The sequence below is a fragment of the Gopherus evgoodei genome, chromosome 9 (genome assembly GCF_007399415.2).
Source record: "Gopherus evgoodei ecotype Sinaloan lineage chromosome 9, rGopEvg1_v1.p, whole genome shotgun sequence".
Taxonomy (NCBI): domain Eukaryota; kingdom Metazoa; phylum Chordata; order Testudines; family Testudinidae; genus Gopherus; species Gopherus evgoodei.
This window is the reverse complement of record NC_044330.1, coordinates 86,799,369-86,822,657: the sequence shown is the minus strand read 5'-3', so window position 1 is coordinate 86,822,657 and position 23,289 is coordinate 86,799,369. Positions and strand designations below refer to the sequence as shown.

Sequence of the window (23,289 nt, the reverse complement as noted above, 5' to 3'; positions counted from 1 at the left end):
GGATGGTTTGGGGAAATCAATAACAAAAAATGAATTTTTGACTTTAACTCTTTTGTTTATATATTGTCCGCCTGGTAGCATTTGTCTTGTTGATTTGGCTTGTGATTGCTCCATACCATTTATGCAATGCTGACCACATCAGAGCCTGAATCCTGAGTGGGTCCTCTGGGCGTTACTTGATAATATCATTATCATCTCTAGCTTGGACTATTTTGCTGGGAGGGCTTATTCCTCTCTAGCACATGCTACTCTCCCTGGAAGCCACAGGCAACGTCAGAGCCTGGGAAATAGACCAGCTACAAAAAAATCTACAGTTTTAGCTAGACATGATCCATCCTATCCTCCCCTCTAGGAAAAGAGGAAGGTTCAGTCTGAGGCACAGACTAATTCCACAGACACAACTTTCATCAACTCCTGTCTATTCATTAACCCTGAGCATCCTACTTCCTGTGATGCTGGGATGCCAGCGATCAAATCTATGGTTCATTCTGTATAATAATACTAGCGCACTCTGCTGTATTTTATGCAACATGACAGGACACTTCAATTTCCCTGTCTGTCTTTCTCAAGCCAAGAAATCACTACAACTAGACCAAACTGTCCCACACCTTCTGCTGGACAACACAATCCCACAGGCCAATATACAAAACAAAATTAAACACTTTGCAAATCTTCAGCTTCTTGCATCTGAGAAAGTCACAAGTGCTTCACCAACATTAACAAATTAAACCTCACAACCACCCTATTAGGCAGCTAAGGATTATGACCCCCCTTTTACAGATGGGGAGACTGAGGCAGAAAGAAGTGAGAAGTCTCACCCAAGTTCACCCCGGGAATCAGGAGGGCCAAACTCCTGCTGGAAGAGAGAGAGAGAACTTGAATTGGAACCTCACTATGAGAGGGAGGACTGGGGACTTCCTAAGGGAGGGGAGAGAAAGAGACTGAGATTGGGGCCTGGAGAGCTAGACCGTGTAAGTACTAAATAAATGGGATCCCAGAAAGGGAATGCTCTAAATTATCTTTGGACTGGTAGGGTGCAGGTCTGAAAAGGGGAAACCGAGACAGGGAGCTGCAAAGTAGCCTCCACCTCAAAAAAGGTGATGGCAGGAGGAAGGGTTTTTAATACACATTTTCAACAGAACCTCCTTGAAACTTTAATTTTGTTCATTCTTATTCTCTCCCAGGGCAATGTGAGGCACTGGGATTTCACAGAACCCTTCCAACCTCCCCAAATCCAAGCTCAAGAGACAACCGTCACCCTGCTTTCCTTACAAACATTGTAAATGGCCACAGCTGGTAACACACCCTGTGGCATGCAGGGAACCTGTGCCGATGTCAATCTGTATGCAGCCTGTTATATAAAGTTACGGCGGAAACTCCTTTTGCATCACAACCAATTACTGGTTAATGCTTTAACTGCAGCAGATTCAAGGCTCCCTAAAAAAAAAGAAAACCTTCATTCAGCTCAGTCTTCCAGTGTCAAGCAATAGTTACCTACCATCACACTTCTGACAAGTTTTGTGTTCTGCATCTCTCCTCCCCTCCATACCCTCCCCTCACCCCACGACTTCCCTCTGTCCCCAATTAAATCTGCCTGCGATTTCCTCAATTAGCCTCTTCCTGCTAATAGATGGAGGGAAAGTAGATGTTGTAACAATGTAGTCCCCTGGCCATGATTCAAAATAATTTTGAAATTGATGTTGAAGTGTGCAGGATGTAAGAATACTTTAATTAATACAAAATGTATAGAAGTGAACAGTTGCATTTAAGACATAGTGATATGGCTGATCTTCACTGTCATCATGTTATTTCTCTCTCAGCTGTGCGGCGAGAATCCTGGTGCTCTCATTTAATTGACAGGCCAATAAATCAGCACTAATCTCCCCTTTCTCTGTGTAGTTTTGCATGCTGATTTTCAGCTGGGGTCAGCTATTTGCGAAAACCGCAATGTTCCCACTGGCATAGCCCAGACATCACAATAGCTAGAAATTCTATTTGCAAAAGGCTTGGTTTTGTAGTGTTCAATGACCTCTTAATATCTAGGAGGTTCACTCATCACCAAACATTTATACGTGTCCAAGGCTGTCTGGGAATAGTCAACTTTTGATGTAGGGATTTTTTGTAGATGCTAATTTCATAAGTGGGGGTAGGGGAGGATATCTTAAAAAAGATAGGCTATTCCAATAGGGGCTCAAAATCTGGCTACTTAAGCCATTCTCCAAATGTTCTGAACCTCTGAACCAGTATTCCCTCTACTGCATCAGATGTCACACACTTGCTCAGCTTTGTAGGGTTAGGTCACCCTCTATTGGCTGGACTTAAAGAGTATCATGGCATAGGGAATAGCAGGTCCTTTTAAGCAGAAGACATTTATTAAAGAAAGGACAACAGACACAAACAGCAGTTCCCTACAGCTCAAGTTCCAGCTCTGTTTCTTTTGTTTACCTGTAACCACCACACCTTGACCTGGAACTATGTGCAGTGCACAAAGTCATTCAATGGTTGAACAATGTACTGCAAGTAATTATTAAAGATATATTAATGTAATAATGTATAAATAACAAAGATTTCCTTGAGTTAAAGATCCTAACATAAGGGTTAATAAGGAGGGAAGGTTCTATCTCTGCCGTTGCACACACATGTATAGCTAACAACTAAATTGTCTGTACAAAATGAATAGATTCATTGCAGAGTGATGGCAGCTTTCTCTCACAAAACTATTCAGGTTGAGGCAGATGTAGAACTAGGCGGGCTGAGATGAAACTAAAAGAAAAAAATGTAAGGTGAATATCACAAACCGCTTCATGACCGTGAGTTGTGGAATAGTCTCCCAAGGGAAGGGGCAAGAGCCTTGTCACTTGGGACTTTGAGAACTAGACTCGATCGTGTATTAGGGAACAACCCTGCATTGGCCTGGCGGTTGACTGACAAAGAGAAGGGGAGAGAGAAAAAAAACAGGTAAAGAAAGCAAGCAGTTAGTTCTACATACGCCATGTGGAAAACAGTTGTTAAAAAAGATTCGCACCAGAGAACAATGCATCATCTCTGTCAAAAACCTGGTCCCCTTTTTTCCCCTAAGAAAGACAATGACAACTCCTACACTGTCGAATTGGTAAGTGGTAACACTCTGCTCATTTCCAGAAAGAATGCATTCTCTAACTATCTCCTGAGAGGCTTTGAACAAAACATTGCAGCCCCCTTCTCCTCCCTCCTCTAGCTGTTTGCTGCATGTGTATCAAAGGCCTTCGTTTCCACCTTAGTGCACATATACTGTAGCTATTTCTGTGCAGGAGTGACGTGCGTTTGTTTGCATAACTGGGCTCCCACCTCCTGATCTGCCGCTCTAATAGGTTGCAAAATAATAGCTGGAAAATGTCTGACTCCTTATAAAGTTCAACACCCCTTCTAGCCTACAGCAGAAAAAAAAATTTAAGCTCTCTGCAAAGTGGCTTGTAACAAGCTGTAGCAAGATGTAAGACAGTGGCACATCACTGATTATCAATGGGGTTGTGAGGATTTTTTTTATTATTTTTTTTAGCTCTGTTTTTGCTGAAGGGAGCATCAGAAAAATCTCCAGCAAGGTGATCGCTTCACACAGCAAACACTTATGTGCTGGAGCCTGGTCCAATCCGAACCTCATCTCCCTTCCAACAACCCACATCAGCCTTAAAACACCATCCACAGCAATGGGAAATTCATCAATGTTCACTAAAGACTTTGCGACAAAGAATTGTCACATGAAGTGGAAGAGACCGTGTTTGCGTAGATGGCTCTCTCAACACTCAAACCTGGCAGCTGAAGCTATAGACCTCCAAGCAATCCCTAGTATTTTTCCAGCACAATGATTAAAGCGAGGCAGTGCAGAAGAGAAAAAGAATGGAGCTAGAAAGAGGTGGGGGGGGACACCAGAGGTGTCTAAGTGGATCAGACCATTGGTCTATTTAGCCCAGCAGCAGCCAACACCAGACACAGCAGGGGAAGGTGAACCACCCCTTCTCCCAAGCAACTTCACAAATGTGAAATACTGGAGGTTGGGAGGGAAAAATTGCTTCCTGACCCTAGGACCATCCATTTATGCCCAAGGCATGAGCATTAGCTACCTTTATCTCAGTGCATCCTTAATGAAAAATGGGCCAAAAGTTCATGTTCTTACTTGGTCCTTACCCAAAGCTTGGGCTTCAGTGAGAGCACGGTGTGAATAAGGGCATAATGAACTGGGCCTGAGTTATTACTGTTTATCACGTTATTTTGTTCTTTTTCGAGCCAAGCCCGGTGATTTCACATAACTAGGTCCTGTGGCAGAGAATACCCCTAGTCATATCAAGCAACATTTCCTTCTCTTGATGCTAAATCTGGTCCATACTGGGAATTTGCATCGGCAGAGCTATGTCTCTTAGAGATGTGAAAAATGGACACCTACTTGGAGAGATGAAGCAATGACAACCTAACCCCCAGTGTAAACAGCACTAAATCAATGGCACAATTCTGTCGACCTAGCTGCTGCCTCTCAGGGAGGTGGATTACTTATGCCAACAAGAATACCCCTCCCATTGGCACAGATAGCATCTACACTGAAGTGCTACCACAGCTCAGCACAGCAGCTGTACCACTTTAGTGGTTTACGTATAGACATACCCTACCTGTTGCTAATTCCATCAGATGAGGTCTTTGTTCCTACTGTCATGGAGAGTGTGAAAAGGAGATTGGGTACAAAGTGATTCACTGCTCCGTTCTTGAGATGTTCCACCTCTTTCTTCCTTCCTCCTGCCTGCCCACCTCCACCTATCCCCTGCACACACAATTAAAAGGACTCATCAAGGTTTCACTTCAGTTCATGCTTAGGCTTTAGTGACATGGCATAGTCAGAGGATTCAAGAATGCTACCAGCTAATGTCATATCCGCAAGGCCCCTTATCAAATTCACTGTCAGTAGGCAGGAGGGTCTCCAGAGATGCACAAGGCAGGGATTAATTCCACGCCAAGAAAGAACTAACTGCTCTAAGTGTTAGACTGTCAGTTGATAGAAGAAGGTTCTGGAAGTGCTTTGATCTTACACTGCATCGTGCACTCATGCTTTTTACTTATAATTTTAGTCATTTGATTACACTGTAGTGTAGCAGCTAGGGAATTAGGCATCTAGTACCCACATTATGCAATTACAGGGAAAACTACACAGTGACATACTGCTCGGTAGTTCTGAAGGAGAGAGCATTAGTGTGCTAGCTCTCCAAAGAACACACCTGCTTCTTAATCATTTTCACTGTAGTTCAGGGTGTTGATGTGGATTTGAAAGCCTTCTCTTGCCTGGGACCAGCTTTCCTATATCATCAGGAGAGCTGAAGTCAGCTGGCCAACAGTCCCTATATTTGACTATCTGGGAGCTCATGGCAAATCCATAACACAAGCATTTTTCTTTGGCATTCTCCCATTTCTGTTCAGTGCTATCAACGGCACCATTTTCGTTACCACAGACAACAGAGCTGACCAGGTCTCTTCCAGTGGGAAATCTTAAAAAAGTTTTGGTTGGCCCCAAGCAGCCATTTCTAAATTTTTAAATGTTTCCAACCCCTGGCATAGAAGAGTCAAGATGGTTCCCAACTCCTCACTGCAAAGAATAGCTAGCCAAGAGGTCAGGAATTCATTTGGAAAAGGCACCTAACATTTCAGGTTGGCATATCAGCTAGTGGCTGGAGTAGCAGGGAACAGACTATCAATAGATCAGTGAACTGTCAGCCACATTCACAGCTCAATTTTTCATTTTATTTATTTATTTGCATTGCTGGAACAAGTGAGGGTGTCGTCTAGCTCTAGTCTGCCTAAGTAAAGAACAGTTACAGAGAGACAACCAGTCGTCCAGCCTTCACTGGGAACATATCTGAAGCAACACTGCTTGCTATTCAGTTCAGTCATTTCCCATCATTTTGCTTGCACTGACTTCAGCTTGCCACCTTCCCATACAAATATGTCAGAGATCAAGTACATTTGCAGCATGTCAAGTCCCTATCAGAAACCAGCCACATACTTCAACCTCATCTCAATGGGGGCCTGCTTATTCCCCATTCGAAGGATGAAGTCACCTGAAAGTTTATATTTAAATCAATAAAGAGCAAAACGATATTCAAAATGCAGAGAATATTGATTGAGATTATTTGCTGTTGGCTCCAGAAGGTTTTTGTGAGAAGGAAAGGGGAATCATTTAGTACTAAGGCGATCTTTGTTTTCTGGGAACCTACTTCGCTTGGCATCCAGGTCTCTATTCCTCCCCAAGCACAAACCTGCATTTGACTTGGGTATTATTTCAACTCTCACTAATTGTTTTGCTTGATCTCTTCTTGATCGCTTACCAAATCAGAGAGAGCAGCAGAGAATTTCATCTGCAGGGTGCCCACAGTTTGGTGACATCAAGCAAAGCAACAAGTCACCAGATGCTCAAGGGCCACACTGAATTCCCATGTAGATTTTCATAAACATGTTTTATCAGGAATAGACAGCACCATACTACTTGCCCATCCCCACATTTTCCTCAATGGGGTGAAATTCACTCTTGAGCAAGGAGCAGCTCAAGGCCTAGATACCACTTAAGTCCCATCAAAACCTTTCAGAATAGGTCTTCAGTAGCGCATAGGCCTTGTACTGGTGCTGGGAAGATGGGGGGAGTTTCACCCAAGATGAACAGAAATCATCAATCTATGATGGCTGGGTATTGTAGGGTAATGAAGAGGAAGAACATTCAGGAATTTATCCAAGACTCAAATCCAGAGACCCAGTCACGTCACTGGCCCAATCACGTCACCCTTCCTCCCCACCAATAAGTCCCTCCCTTGGCAGGCAATTATGACAGCTGCCTACCAATTGGTTCTTCCTGCTTGCTTCTGCGGCTCCTTTCTGAACTCATCTCCCTGGAGCTGTTTGAGCCAATGGACATTAATGCAGCATGACAGCTTGAAACGGTTTTGCTTTCCCTTAAATCCTCACAACTCCTGTCAACAAAGCTGATTGGAAGCATTTTCTTCCATCATGATGAAGGTGCCCAGGTGATATTCGCTGCTGGCAAAAGCTAAAGGATGGCACTGGATTGCAACAGGCCATTATTTAGTCTCTAACAATCCTGATGACTCCAAAGATTTTTGGACAACACAACAATACAGACTCCTAGAAATTATTGATGGGAAAAGACCAGTTGAGGAATTAAGAGAGATATAGGGTGGGTGAGGTAATATCTTTTATTGGGCCAACTTCTGTTGGTGAGACAGGCAAGCTTTCCAGCTCCCCAGAGTTCTTCTCCAGGTCTGGGAAAAGTACCCACAGTATCACAGCTACATACAGGGTGGAACAGACTGTTAAACAAAACAGTTAACATGTGTTGCAAGGGACTATTATAAATGAAGTAGGCCATTAACACTCTGCAAGGTGTTAATTAATTAATTAATTGGGGAATTATTCCATCCTTGGGTGATAACAGGAGGACTGTTGCCTGTTCATTTATAAATCAGGGAAGTGGAACTGTCATTGCTTCATTTAGGAGATTATTTCAGGCTGTTTGATTTTACCATAAAGGAAAGTTTTCCTGATATTCATTCCAAGTTTTCCTTTGCCATTTCATCATATTGATCTTTATACGCTCTCCTTCTGCAGGGTTAACAGCCTTTAAATACTTGATAATACATAGTTGATAGGCCAAGGCCAATCCTGCTGTAAAGCCACATTATACATCTCTGGCATTATCCCCTGGTTCCAGTTAGAACTGTGCAAAGCATGGACATTGTGTGGGGTGAGCACTCAACCCAAGTCACAATTTCAGCTTCAGAGTGAAACGTAGCCAGAACTGCTAATTCTCACCTGGTGAAACAACAGGTTTTCACAGGCTTTGTGCCACGGTTCCAGCTAGAGATCCTTTAAGCTTTGGACCACATTCCTGACATTTGTCAAACCTGACCTGAGTTTTTAGTCTGTAACAGATCCTTCAAGTCAGATGAATTTCATCGGGTTTGGGGGAGGTGTGAGGGGATGGTTACAAAACCTCCTCTCAAGAGAAAGCACCTTAACAAATCCTTGGTCTTATCAGTGCCAGTTTTACAATGGCGCCAGTGGTGTTATGGAGCCATGCTCAGAAAGGGCCCCATCCTGCTCTGCTTGCACTATGCCCTGAGATCCTGCCAACCCACTTGCTCCTTTCAGCCTGTCTACCAGTCAGCTGAGGGTACCTCTCCACCTCCTGGCCTCACTCTCTGGCTTCTCTCTGCCTCCTGGCCAGACCTCAGTGCACCTCTGGCTCCGGGCAGTCTCTGCTTCCCACCACCTGCGGGGCCCCACCTATCTCACTGGAGCTGAGCCACTTGGGACTGGTGCAGAAGCCTGGCCAGGCTTGGTCAGTTTTGGGGGGGAGGAGCATGTGTGGGGCTTGGCTGGGCCCCTTTAAGCAAGTGGGTCCTGGGGGAGCCCGGCTGATCACACAACTCCCAAGCGGCCGGGGCAACTCCCCGCTCTGGGACCAGTCCTGGCTGCACTGCTGGCTCAGCCCAGCAGACAGTTGCCTCCCAGAGGGCCAGTGAGTGCGGCTGGGTGGCAGACCTTGGGGGAGTGGGTCTCTGGAGGGCCTGTGGGGAGAGGTGCTGGGCTGTGAGGGAAGCGGGGAAGATCTCTGTGTGTTGGGGCACTAGGGAGTGAGGGTTCTTTGTGGGGTGCTGGACAGTTGTGTGGGGCACTGGGCAGGGGTGGTGGTGTGCAGGAAACTGTGCATTTGTGGCAGGGTTTGGGGGGGCCACTGGGCACAGTGAGTCTGGGGGGGCTCTGGCCATAGGGAAGCAGTGTGTGTGTGAGGGGGGACTCTGGCCATAGGGAAGAAGTGTGTGTGGGGGGGGAGCCTCTGGCCGTAGGGAAGCAGTGTGAGTTGGAGGGAAATGTTTCAGTGTTGGGTGGGGAAGATGTGTGGCGTGGCATGGGGCATGCTGGCAGCACAGGACCGGGCGGACCACTGCGCGCCTGGCAACTGTCAGTTTGTAAATAGTGCCCTCGCACTGGGCTGGGCGGAGTGGGGCTGCCCTTGCCATGCCATGCCCCTGGCCAGACCCTTGCTCCACGGACCGACCCCACCCCACACCATGCTCCATTGTCCCCATAGGGGCCCACAAATATGTTTGGCGCCAGGCCCACAAAAGGTTAATCTGGCCCTGGTTCTTATCACTGTGCTGCATACTATGTCCCCTCAGAGCTTCAGTACAACAGCAGGGACAGACCTAGGTCCTTCTGCTCCAAAAAGAGATAGACCCATTGTATTAATTTTGATGGAATAGATGGGCCCAAATAGGTTAATATAACAGTTAAGTGTCAGGGGTAGCCGTGTTAGTCTGTATCCACAAAAACAACAAGGAGTCTGGTGGCACCTTAAAAACTAACAGATTTATTTTGTTAGTCTTTAAGGTGCCACCGGACTCCTTGTTTTTAAAACCCTGTCAGTGTCCAACATTAAACAATGTTAAACAAGGCTCAGGGTTTGGTATACAAAGACCTCAGCCTGCTTAGAACTATGGCAATCACATCATTAAAAAATCCTTTTAACCTTTTACTAAAGATGCCAAAGTGAAAGAAAAAAAGTTAAACATTTGAAGTGGAAAGTGGAAAGTCAGGCTTTCATTTTAACAATATCTCTTATACCCTTTCCCTTTCCCTGGAGAGAGTTTTAGAAGGAACAACCCCCCTCAGCCACCTTGATTTGACAGTCTCTTAGGTGGTACCAAAGATGGCAATAACTGTCTTTTGGATAAAAGAGAGGAAGCTAGCTAAACTGGGCTGGAGCTATTGTTCCCAGCAAACAGTGCAGGTGGCAGCCATGCTGGTGAAGCTCGCGCTGAAGCTTCTGTCTGTTCTTTCACAATCTCCACCCAAAGCCTCTTTCTTCAAGGACCCACAAAGGGATGACGGCTGGCATAGCCCATCCCCTAATTATTGCATCCACCAGTTAGGCCTAATATCTGACAAAGCAATTTTGGTTCATTAATTTCCGGTTCTATAGCTTCTGTTTTTACCAAGCATGATTTCAACATATGATTCAAGAACTATCAACATGGCCTTTTGGTTTAGACTAATTTTGTCTGGTCCTCTTTCACCTGTTTATAACATTCATTATTGAAAGCAACATGACCTACTTTCCATCAGCATCTGTTATTGTAGGTTATTGTAACATCTTATAAAACTTTTATATACTTTTTATAACTGAGCTCACAATTAGGGTCAATTTGTTGACCCAATTATCACCACAGGCCTCTACCACTAAAGCCAAAGGAGGATCTCCCTTAGTTATCAGGCCTATGACACACTATTAAGCAATACAGATTCCATCCACCAGAGGACACTGGTGAGCATATATGCATATTCTAAACAGCTCACTATGATGTCTTTTGGTCACAGTGCCTAATCCCATGATGTATTTTACAGACGTAGTTACCACTGGCTTCTGCAGGATTTGAGAGATCTCAGAATCTTAACAGCCATAGCAGAAAGGACTCTGAGGCTGTGACTTGTGAATATTTGTAATTTCGCCTATCCCCTCAAATTGAATTCTCTCTTTAGTTAAACCCAGGTGTAATTACCGTGGCCTTGAGCTACCAAAATAGCTGTTGCTTAGTACTACAAGAGCATTTGTCAGAATGTTTACACAGAGATTTTTCATGCTACACCTAATGCAGAGTTTGGTTTACCGAGAACCGTGTGCTGGGAAAGCGCAAAGCACACAGAGCATACATTGCTGCCAAGCAAAGTGCCAGCAGGGTTTATATATGATATAGCCTCTTTCATACAAACCATATCCCAGAGCGAAACAACCCAGTGACAGAGTTAAATGAATTACAGCACAAGCAAAGAGAAACCAAGAGGTGTAAGTGAGAAAGAAAAGACCCTTTCTCAGCTGAAATTGGATGAGATTGTGTGCTAATAAGTGGGTGATGCCCAGAAAGGCCATTCCAGGAGGTGGGAGCTGCAGGGGACAATGCTCTCATACTAGAGGTAAGATTTTGGGAAGCAGAGAGAAAGGAGATTCTGCTTTGAACTACATGAGGGCTGATTATGCAAGATCACTATAAGCCACGTGCTTATGGTCTGGCAGCAGGCAGTTCCAACTGTAGTTTCTCAGGGAGCATGCAACCTTCATAATACTTTAGAAGGCCATCACCTGGAGGCCAAGAACTTCTTGATTCAAGCATGGAAGTGCAAATATCTCTTCTCTGCAGTCCAGAACAACCAGGAATCCACAGTTCAAGACCAACTGCCTCTCCATTTCAAGCCACTCACTTGATTGTTGTCTATCCCGAGCGGTTTTGGGGAACTCTCCCACCATTGCATTATCATTGAGGCCTGATCTACACTATACAGTTAGGTCAACGAAAGCTACTTTGCCTCAACCTTGCTGCAGAAGTGTCTTCACTTAAATGTGGCTTCTGCCAACATCAGTGCCTCTCTATGCCAATTCAGTAACACCACCTCCTCAAGCACTGTAGAGTCATGGTCAATGTAGTTAGGCTGACACAGAGTCAGTGTAGACACTGAGTTGCTTATGTCAACTGTTGTTGGCCTTCAGGAGCCTAACTACACTGCCCCACACTGACAATACAATTAATACAAGCACTCTGTGTGAGGACGTGCACCGCCGACACAAGGAGCCAAGCTTGCACGAGCGCACACACACACACGCGCGCGCGATTTAGTAACTGTGGTGGCTGTATGCCGACATAAGTTCGGTCGACATCATTTTGTAGTGTGGACGTAGCCTGAGACAGCTCCATCAGCACGCCATTAGTGGAAGCCCTCGAGCGGACAAGGCCCAGGCTCCACCTCAGTGCCATCCATCACTGCTCTACGCGGAAACCCAACACTCTGTTAGAAATAACTTTTAAGAGAGACAAAATGCCCTAAGCAGGATAAACATTCAGGCACTATTGTCCAGCTGGTAGAAGCAATCAGCAGGTAGAGTAGTTGGAATTGCATCCATCTCAGCCACCAGTTTGTAAATTCAGGATAAGGGTGGTCCATTCACAGCTAGTTTGGGGATGAGCAAGTTCACGGCAAGCCAGGTATGTTCATACAGTGCATCTTGCACTCTGCTCAGTTCATATGCCACCATGGATCGGAAGCATTAGCCCTCAGATCCCTAGAAGGCTGCACAAGGTTGCAATTTCACTGCTCACCAGGGATTTTAGAACTGCTTTCTGCCCAGGCATATGTATGGTGGGCATCCAACAGCAGCCAACGAGTTAACCATTCATGGGGTTGAGTATTAGTTATGTCAAGGTCCGTCAATTTAGGTTGACTGACGACTGCCCCACCTCCTGTGCGATCTAGTGATGTCACATGACGCTATGCACACTACATGTATGCGCACACAAATGCGTCTTGCAGAACTGGAAAGCAAGTATAGTCATGGATATATTTAGGAAGCTCCTGGAGTTGAATGAAAAAGAATGAGTTGAATGAGAAAGAGGGTACTGGGGAAACCATACAAATGTCTTGAAACTGTGGCAAATAGTACTTCATGATAGGTTTAGCAACCACAGGGAAAAAATATACAAAGCAGACATTCTCTGGCTGCAAAATGATTGAATATTTAGAGCCAGGGAAGAGACAGATTAGAGAGGATACATTTTCCTGGCTTTCCTCCACGCATACAAATAAATCTCTGAGTGCATTGGTGCACTGATATTTAAACTAATTAGCACAGACAAATCCATGGGACTCCATGCTTTTCTGTCAGCCTAGTCATATGGACAGAAGGCGATTGAAAATCATCATGATTAACTACAGCTCCCATGTCAAAATGCAGCAGTTAATGATCTATTCCCCCTGAAATCAGTAAGGCAAGAGAAATACAGTGTGGGACACATTTTCAAACAGTAAACAGCAAATATCTCCACAAAATTAAATGCTCACTCAGCACTGCACTAGGAGATAAAAATAGAGAGCAACAGAGCTGGTGTGGAATACCAAGCAGAGCTCCCTGCTATGGCTGCACGGTGTCACTGGGAGAAAACCCAGATCAACCCTCCCTTCATTCCATTCTTCTGGAGAGAGCACTTTGGTTGAATTTCCTGTTCCTCATAAATGTGCTGGTATAGAATTAACTTTGGGGAGCCTGGGATTGCTTCACAGAAGGGATCTGGCTCACATGTACGCCATCACTGCCATTACAGTCCACTGCCTGCTCCAGAAGTAGGTTGCTTGTCAGAGAACAGCAAAGCCTTTGTGACTATTCAACACCTTTATGCAGCAGGTCTGCATACTCCCTGCTACTAGCACAGGGGACAAGAAAGAAACTGGCACTAATGCAGATGCAAGATTTCCATCTTAAATACTCACACTGCATCTTTGCCTGGCACAAAAGATTGTGCTTTAATCCTTTTTATTAGGATGCATCACAGGCTGACAGGAAGGAGTAGGGTCTCCCACATCCAAGTTGAGTGATCTAACCACAGGGCTAAGAATTATAAGATGGCAACTAACAACTCCTCTGGTCAGATTTTAAATGGGACCTGAACCATTAGGCAGCCTCGTGCACACCTACCGGATCAGGCCCCACACGTGAGAGAGGCACTCCTCCACCTTATCTTCTCCCCCCGGTTCGTGGATTGCTCCGAGGCTAAGCAGGAGATAGGTGTCTGGCCACATAGAAGGAGGCAGCAGTGCACATGCTCTAACGCAAAAACCCTAGGTGTGGAGGGAACTTTTACATTGACAATTTGGCACTGAGTGAATTTAGGCACCTACAGACTTTGGCAGCAGTTCTGTGGATTGCAGTGAAGCCTAAAACTGAGACTTAGGTGCCTAAGTCTGGGGTTTAGCCAACTAAATACCTGTGTGGATCTAGCCCAACAAGCCTTCCCTACCCCAACCTGGAGTTCTGAGTGATTCCAGCCTTACAAACATTCCCCTTGCCACGGCAGTGTGTGGGGGAGAGGGGGAGAGGGGAAGGGTACTGGGCGCTCTGGGGAAAGGTTGAGGCTAGGTAGGGAGTAGCGGGGGGGGGGGGCGCAACTCATCTTCTGTCCCCACCAGCAGCCACCGCCTCCTCTGCCTGTTCTTTCCCTGCACAGACACAACAGAGGGAGCAGCAAGAGGGGAGGCTGCTTGGCTGCTGGGAGTAGCAACTACAAGGGCATCCCTACTGATGCACAAGGATCCAGTTAGGTTGCCAGACACACGTGTGACACTTGGCAGCCTTGTGAATGGGAGCATGTTCACTGACTTCAGTCAGCTTTGGACAAGGCACTTAGCACTTTACTGGCTTACAACCCAGAGGTAAGAGAGGTCATTCCCCTGCCCAAACAATACACTCAGTGTTTTTAAAATGCAGAGAAGTGCAGCCCTATTTTCAAAAACCTGCACTTTGCACACAGCAGCCTCTTGGGATTCCCGGGGCCACCTCTCACTATCAGCACTGTGCCTTCGATGGCCTGTAGTGACATTCATTAATTTTTCTGGCACTGCCCCAATTCCTCCAAGGATTAAGATAACACTGGTGCTACTAATGGCAATGCTACACTGACCCGGCCTCTTGCTCTCTAACTTGCTCTCCCTCCATTCGCAGCATGGAAACTAGGCATAGTTTCTTCCAGAACTGGGCCAGTGGTTTTGATTTACCACCCTTTCCAGCAACCTGACTTTTTAAACAATCCATTTGGTCTGTGGCTGCAAAAAAATGGATTGACAAGAGATATCCAAACTCTGCAAATCTTGACTCAGATTTACAAATCTTGCCAAGATTTTCTAGCTAGCAAGGATTTGATTTTACAGCCCTACAGCTCTGAGCTCAGGAGATGAGAGATGGATAGGCTTTGAAATGCTGCCACTGTGATCTGTGTTTGTAAATCCCACTCGTGCCTCCTTTAACTCAGTGGATCTGATTTATAAACCCTGATCAGCTTTTGCACACCTGGCTATTCTCTGTAACTCAGCCTAAGTGACAAGCCGCCTAATTGCAGTGATGAGCAATTCTCAGAAGGTGTTCTGATTAGCACTCCAAAGTTGTTTCTCTGAGTTATCTGCGTCTCCTAGGCTAGCAGTTCTCACAACACAATATTCTCAAAGAAAACCAGGAGTACTTGTGGCACCTTAGAGACTAACAAATTTATTTGAGCATAATATTCTGGCACTTCTGCTTCTGACCCTGGCAGGCAGGTCTCTTTGCTCATCAAAAGGAAGTTTAAAGGTCCATTAACCTTTCCAGCACCAGAATCTCATCTTTATGTCATTCAACTGGATGGGAAAGCTTCTTAAACAAGCTTTCCTGGACCTCAGAAATGTTTTTTGCATGACTTGAGATGAAAGTTTAGGGGCAGGGTGCTGAGTTTTTCATTTTAATCCACTTTCGGCATGACTCTCTAGTTACCTACCAGAAACAGGGCTGTTTCCTCAGATTGTTTGGGATACAGACTCTCTTTTGTGTGTGTGCACAGTGCCTAGCAGAATTGGGCCCTCATCTTTGATGAGAGCCTATAAATGTTATTGAAGAACAATTAATAGTAATGTTTAGAAGAGGTATTTTTTAAAATGAAGTCTAATGCTTCCTGGTAAATCTCTCTAACCTTCTGTGCCATGGCATGTTAGAGAGAGAACTGTAGCAACAGAATCACAGTGTCACGCGAGGAATGTGTATTATCACAACAGTGACAAATACCAAGGCTGCTAAATACAGGGCTGTTCTTAATAGGTTAAGAAAGTTTGATTTATTAAACTTGGCCAACCACAGACATGCATCACTCAGAGCCAGCTCCTGAATATGGTAATGTTGTATATCATATAATACAGCTGATGGCGTTCTCTGATAGGGCTTGAGTATCATACAACAGAATATATCACTATCTATATCAGCAACTCCCCATAAATATTGTTGCTCTTCTTTATTCAACACTTGGCTGGCTCCAGAGCACAGACAATAGCGCTGTTGGTGTTGGCTCATTTTATCAAGATGGCTAATTGTTAGGAGCTGGCAGTTTTGAGTCCAGTGTGCACATCACCAAGTGGCACATCCCAAGTGGCACTAATTCACTGACAGAGGTTCAGTTTGCTCCAAAATCCATCAATGCTAACTTATGTGTCAGCCAAGGGATGGGCATCACTTAATATAACCAAGAGGAGGTTCTCTCTTTCTGTATCTCTGGTATCTGAGCATGCTCCCTCCACTGCATTTCCCAGCCCCTGTTTCCCCCAAAGGGGGTGGGGGATTCCTTCTCTGTCATGACACGGATACCTGCTGGATTTACTTGTCCTATATGACTTAAAAGATCAGTGAACCTCTATGTCTACACTGCAATTAAAAACCCGTGGCTGCCCTGTGCCAGCTGACTGAGGCTCGCAGGGCTCCAAGCCTGTTTCACTACACTGTAGCTTCTGGGGTTGAGCTGCAGCCCAGGGTCTTGGACCTCGCAGAATCACCTCCCACCTCGCAGAATCAGTCGGACAGCCCAAAATCACCTCCCACCTCGCAGAATCAGTCTGACAGCCCAGAATCACCTCTCACCTCGCAGAATCAGTCTGACAGCCCATAAGTCTACACTGCAAAGAACCAGCCCCACAGCCTGAGCCCCGTGAGACTGAGTCAGCTGTTATGGACCAGCTGCAGGTTTTTAATTACAGAGTAGCCATATCCATAAAGGTCATACCCTGTAACTTTCACACCTGGAAATTCTGCAAGAAAATCATTTGAAACTGCAGGGTTTTGCATCGAGACCATGAATCAGCTCTAGGTTTGTTCAAAAGCTTTGCAGTTAGTGTATCTCACAGCTGTGTATATTTCGCATGCTTTAGGTGGAAGGTGTAACAAAACTCTCACCACCAGGTTGGGTTAGTGCTGCTAGCTGCAATAATTAGAGTGGCGCTCACACCAAAACATTGAATCTAAACAACAGGTTTCTAAATTATTTAGATTATAAATTCCTTGGGGCAGGGAGCTTCTCTTCACACCTCTGTAACAAGTCTAGCAACTCTGGGCACCACACGAAGTTCTAATCTAGATCTGAGCTCGTGTGGCTGCCTCTGTGATAGGCCAAACAGCCACAAACTCTGGGAAGAAAATAATTTTTGGGTTTTTTGGTCCTCCAATTACAATAATAGTTTGCCTCAATTGAGCCTCCCAGCCTTTACAGATTTAACAAATTAAGCCACATAACACATACACACGAGGTGGGAAACCCTTGTGATCCTAATTATAAAGACAGGGACGTTGAGGCACAGGTAGGTGAAGTGACTTGACCAAAGTCACAAAGTGAGTTAATGGCAGAGTCAGGGATAGAACAGAGCTGTGTCCCAATGCCCATCTCTGTGCTTTTACTACCAGCTCATGCTTCTGTTCTTGATTTGTGTGTATTCATTACCTAGCAGAGACTTTCAGCTCCATGTACATTCTGCAACCAATTCATGGCATGGGAACTGAGTTACTGCAGAGAATTCCTTCTTGGGTGCTGGCTGGTGACTCTTGCCCACATGCTCAGGGTTTAGCTGATCGCCATATTTGGGGTCGGGAAGGAATTTTCCTCCAGGGCGGATTGGCAGGGGCCCTGGAGGTTTTTCGCCTTCCCCTGCAGCGTGGGGCATGGGTCGCTTGCTGGTGGTTTCTCTGCAGCTTGAGGTCTTCAAACCAATTTTGAAGATTTCAATAACTCGATCCTGGGATAGGGGCTGTTATAAAATTGGATGGGTGGGGTTCTGTGGCCTGCCTTGTGCAGGAGGTCAGACTAGATGATCAGATTGGTCCCTTCTGACCTATGAGTCTATGAGTCTATGAGTCATGCCAAAGATATGCCATCCAGCAAAGTGTGAGGATCTCCTTATGGAATTACCCCTCTGGGAAGAGACTGTAATCCCAAGGAAAGTGAGCAGAAATTAAGGGCTGACCATCTTGATCTGACTCTTGGTTAAATGAATGTGATTCTTCTCTGTGGATTATATTTCAGCCCACTAAATAGAGAAGTAATTGAAGGTGGCAGTCAAGGCACAAAGCTAACAGTTTTCAGAGTGATAGCCGTGTTACTCTGTATCAGCAAAAACAATGAGGAGTCCTGGTGGCACCTTAGAGACTAACAAATTTATTTGGGCATAAGCTTTTGTGGGCTAACAGTGACTCCTAAATGCCAATAACCCTTCCCTGCATGTGTTCAGTGAAAGCTGCAGAACCCATTCAAAACAAGGAAGTCAGAGTAGTCAACACGAGTTATCACCAGTGAACCATTTCTATCATGAAAACCAGACATTAAGCAGCAGGGTCCTCTTTAAAGATCATGTTTCATGAAGGCAGCTGATCAGACACAGAGGGGCAATTACGTAAAGGCATAATAAAATTGTACAGACACAGCAGGGAGGCAGCAGTGGCAGCAGCTGTGGGGAAAATGAGGTCAGTTTGGATCAGTACTCAAGTATTCAGCTATTTACCAAACACCTGAACTTCCGGGTGTGAAGAATTCATGTGTTGTGACAGCAGACATAACTGGGGTGCTCAGACTAGTACCCGAAGCTTCTGTGACTCTATAGGCAAATACCAGTACATGGTCGCTTTATCTTCTTTTTGGGCCCTGCCACTACAGGTCAACATCTCCCTCACTCTATCTCTCAAAATCTGGGCTGGAATATCATGAAAACAGGGTCCCTTGTAAATGGTCAGTACTGTAATTCCCTCCTTGGTCTCACCTGGGAAATCCAGTGTTCATGGGTGCTGGCCCATCCTTTGCTCACCTCACTGCAAAAGAAAGCCCTTAGAATGGTAAATTAACTTTTTTTTTTTTTTTTTTTGGTTTGTTCTCCAAAAGCTCTTCTTTGCTGTGGTCATCCACATGAGCATCATGCTGAAATCAGTGAGACATCAGAGTACACACAGTACAATCAGCAATACAGCAATTGAAGTGCATCCTGCCTGAACACAGCAGAAAGCTCGTGGAGGAAAGCTCCAGTTACCCTACTCCCCACCATGGCAAACCTAAGCAAGAACCAGATTAATTCTGGTACTAAATTGATTTGTTTACATATTGCCTAAAGCTATTTCTGAGCCATCTGATCAGTAAAAAGCAGCTTCCCCTCCCCACACCAGCTGGGAAATCATTCAATGTACAGTACATAAAGGATTATCAATGTAGCTGGCTCATGATTAAGGCAAACCAAGATCCTCTCATGAGATGTGCTGGCCACCTTCAGCTCCCAAAAAAGGGCTTCCTCTCAGATCCAGGCTCAGGAAAGACAAGTGTCACAAAGTGTCCGACGAACTGGGTATTCACCCACAAAAGCTCATGCTCCAATATGTCTGTTAGTCTATAAGGTGCCACAGGACTCTTTGCTGCCTTTAAGTGTCACAAAGAGTATCATGTAGTGAACCTGACTTCCAGAAAGTAAAGACATAGCATGAGGCAGCTACCAAGAGAATTCTGAGCCTGGAGATGCGGTGATATGCAGATCGAGGAATGCTGGCACAGCTCTTTGCTGATTTTCTTTGATAGCTTGCCCACAACTTTCTAACTCCAAGACAAAGATCCAGCCTAGTCCCCACAACCCCAGTGGGTTTCACTAGTGAGTTTGGCGATTACACTGTCAAAAGCATCCAGATTTCATCTGTATTTGCAAAACACTTTGGAAAGAACAGACACAAATATGTTACAGAGATAGCGACAATAATGAATCCAAAGGACACACGGTAATAAAACTACAGACAATTTGAAATTACACAGTTTCCCCACATCTGCGAGGAATATTCAGCCAAAAGGAAGGGAAGGCCCAGGCCCCGTGTTATGTTGTAAAGCCTTTGATTTATATCCGATGGGAACTAAACTGGGCAAAAAAGGTTAATGCTACAATCTTTATATTGCCATAAAATAATCCACACTAATTACAAAAAAAAAATTTGCTGCTACAGAAACTGTGTTCTGGATTCTGGAAGCTTTTACTTAAGCATATTGTCAGATTATAAGGCTAAGTACGCACCAGACAAATGCCAGCACTAAAGCAGGTAAAAATATATTTCAAACAATGCCTTACTTTATTAACTAGCAGCTGTTCAGCTCCAGGCTTCAGGGGCTTCCATCTACTTCTACCATTCCTGCCATCTCTGCGTACCTCCAGAGTCTTTGAACCCAGGTCATTCTCAGCTGCAGGACAAAATCCACACAAAAAGGAATTAAAGGATAAACACCATGTTCTGGCTCAGTCTGTGGGGTGAGGGCTATTCTGTTTGAATGAAAAAAACAAGACAATGCGAAAATACTCCTTCAAGCTCTACTTTTTTATAAAAAAAAAAAAAAAGGTAGAGAATTTATTTCAGTGCCTAATTCATACTCTTGAGATGGAAGAAAAGTATCCTAGTTTGGATGCTGTTGAAATTCAGACATAACTTAGAAGCTCAGGCCTAAATTCAGACCTGGCGTAGGCAGGTAGGAGCAGACACACTAGATCACAAGGCCAGGATGCTATTCCACAAGCACAGGAAGAATATAATCTGAATACATTGTTATTAAAGGTCTGGTATCTCAAGGACCATAAGTTCTAAAACACTTCTTATACATCTCTGGAAATCCCAGCCATGGCGGTCTGCAACGTGAGACACCTTGAAGTGTAACTGCTCCTTTAATCTACACAAATCAAGAACTAAAAGGCCGAGTTCCAGAGAAGCCAGGATGTTTTCATCATCCCAAGCATCCTAGGGCAGTCCACCCATGGAAACAATTGCACTTCAATGGAATTGCACCCACTTACACCAAGTCTGAACTTGGCCCTATAGACAACTGAGCACCCCTGAGGATTCTATATCTGAAGGTGCAGCTGGCTATTAAGGAGATACAGATGAACTAGGAGGAGTAGATGATTTTAATAAAAGGTAAGTTATGCTTAATTCAGCTATATTGTTCTAATCATCCATGAACCCAGCTCTTCCTCCCAGCCCCCACTCAATGGTTATAGCACAGTTCTGGGCAGAAGTTTAGTTTAGAGAGGTCTATTTCCCTCTCATATTGCTCATGGTTTGGTCTGAATCACTTCCGCCAGTCCACCCTTCACACAATGCTTGCCTGGAGTGATATCCATGGGGCAAGATGAGCTGTAGAAAGGCACCACATAGGTCTGCAGCTGCTGCTAACGCAGGCTCCTGAGTCAGCAGGCAACACGTGGCTTGAGCAGAGCACAGACAACGTGCATGCCTGAGTGTTCATTCGCATCCCCTGGGGCCTGCCATCCCTTTCAGGAAAGAAAGATCTGAATTCTGGAAAATTTGCCTGAGAGATGTACAACATCAATTTCCCTCTTTCCAATCCACCCCTAAGTCCAGACAGCAGTTGCACTCAGTGCTAACCTAGGATGGCTGCATGACCCAGAGATGGGCCCAAACCAAAATCCCAGCTCTAAAATATCTGCTCCAGACTGTGAAACTGGCCAGTGACAGGATGAGTTGAAGGTTCAGGGGCGTTAAAACATGGCATTTTGTTCTGATTCCCAGTGATATGCTAACCATGAAATTCGTACCCATGGACCCAACCCCACACCCAACTGAAGTTTTGCACCAGATCAGGATCCAGACTGGAGATGATTAGATCTGGGGTTCTGTCTCAGACCCATCTCTAGTTATGGAATTGCATTCAGGGCTGCTTGGACAGGGAACCTGATTTTCTTCCAGCATTACTGGGAGCGAGAGAGATTGCACTGAAACCTATTTCCTAAATGCAGTACTGACATAGTCAGCCTGCTATTATTTTTAGCAGTGCATGTTTCTCTTTCTAGTCTCTCAAATAGACAAAAAGCAAACCAAGCTGCAGTGTGAGCACTAATTACAACTAAAGGATGATACAAGACTAAAGAGGCAACATGCAGATCCTGTAACACTTGCATTCTTAAAAAGGCTTATCCACTTCCACCCACACACTAGAAACGTATCAGTACAGAATAACATTCATTTCAGTAAGCAGCTGCTTCACCCTTTCACCACTGGTGCTTCTCATATCTGCTGTGCTGCCACCATCCATTAACACTTGGTTTCAATCAGTGGCATATTTGGATGTATCTACATGGCTGGTATTCTTGACCTGGACATACCAAGAAATCCTAATGTTCAGGTATTAGTAATATTGACCCCTTAGGAAAGAACCTCCATACTCTATATGTCATTCTTCCTAATCAGGGAGGTTGGACATTGAAGACACCTATTAGATCATCAGCTCATCTCCCTGCTAGGGACCGTTCCCTGCAGTACATTCTCTCATGGAAGTAGATGACAGGGGACAGATCACTCGGTGATGGCCTGTTCTGGTCATTCCCTCTGAAGCACCTGGCATTGGCCACTACTGGAAGGCAGGATACTAGGCTAGATGGACCATTGGTCTGACCCACTATGGCCATTCTTATGTTTTCTCCAGAGTAGTTTGGAGATAGGACTTGTACCAATTTCCTTGGCCAACTATTTCACAGCATAATATCAGAAACCTGAGTACAATCTATTCCCTTCCCTATTGATCAGAAAGAAGATCCAGATTGGAAAAAAGCTTTTCCTTCTGATGTCACATTCCCAAACAAATTTCCCAGCTGGATCTCTGAGAAAATTTAGTTGATCATTCATCTTCTCAAATGACAATATTCACAAAGCGACTACTAAATTACACAAAACTGTCCAGGACACAGAACTGGGAAGAAATCACCATGTACAACAAATGAGGTGAAAACCCAGTCACAGGTTGCTAAAAGGTTTTTACACTTCAGAGCATCATCCATCTCCCTTTTGGTTAATGAAAATCTTGGGACAGGAATTAAAGAGAGGAAAGAGCCATTATTTGCAATACATATGAAGATCCTAATTCATCAGGGTTAAACTCTCTACAGCTTGTGGCTATGTCAACCTGTTCCCCCAAGTTCCAGATTTATAACAAATACAGATGTAAGTCCAGACCATCTCTCCTAGTCCCTAGCCCAATGCTGCCCTTGCTGCTTTGGTTAAAAGGCAAGTCTGAGTAGTCAAATGAAAGGTGACTCACCACCAGTGCTCAGCAACAGCCGCCTCCTCCAGCCCAGTTGGTCCAGCCCCATCGGAGTGCTTTGGGAAAGGGGTAAGGAGCGACATCTGTCCAAAAGGATTTTGAAAGGAGGTGCTTGTGGTGATGGATGAAGAGGGTGAGACAGGGGCTGGAAAAATAAAAGATTGTGCAGTAGGTATATTACTGCCTATAGTTTGACAAAGGTCAGACTCAATTATGGCACTTTTAGTGCAATGGCATGACTCATGCCTTTCTCCAAGACATTAAACTCACTGTAACGCACCCTAAATGGGCCAAACAAATCTGTGACCAC

At 44.9% G+C, this 23,289-nt stretch overlaps 1 protein-coding gene across 2 annotated transcripts in view; it reads right to left on the bottom strand.

Annotated features, from left to right (window-relative positions):
* Window positions 1–23,289, bottom strand: part of ARHGEF9 (Cdc42 guanine nucleotide exchange factor 9) — a 326,751-nt gene that overhangs the window by 249,264 nt on the left and 54,198 nt on the right. For both annotated transcript variants that reach the window (XM_030576347.1, XM_030576348.1), the window contains exons 3-4: window positions 22,977–23,124; window positions 20,002–20,111 (exon numbers count right to left, since the gene is read on the bottom strand). In XM_030576347.1, the coding sequence (XP_030432207.1) occupies window positions 20,002–20,111; window positions 22,977–23,124 (258 nt within the window). The remainder of the gene's footprint in view (window positions 1–20,001; window positions 20,112–22,976; window positions 23,125–23,289) is intronic.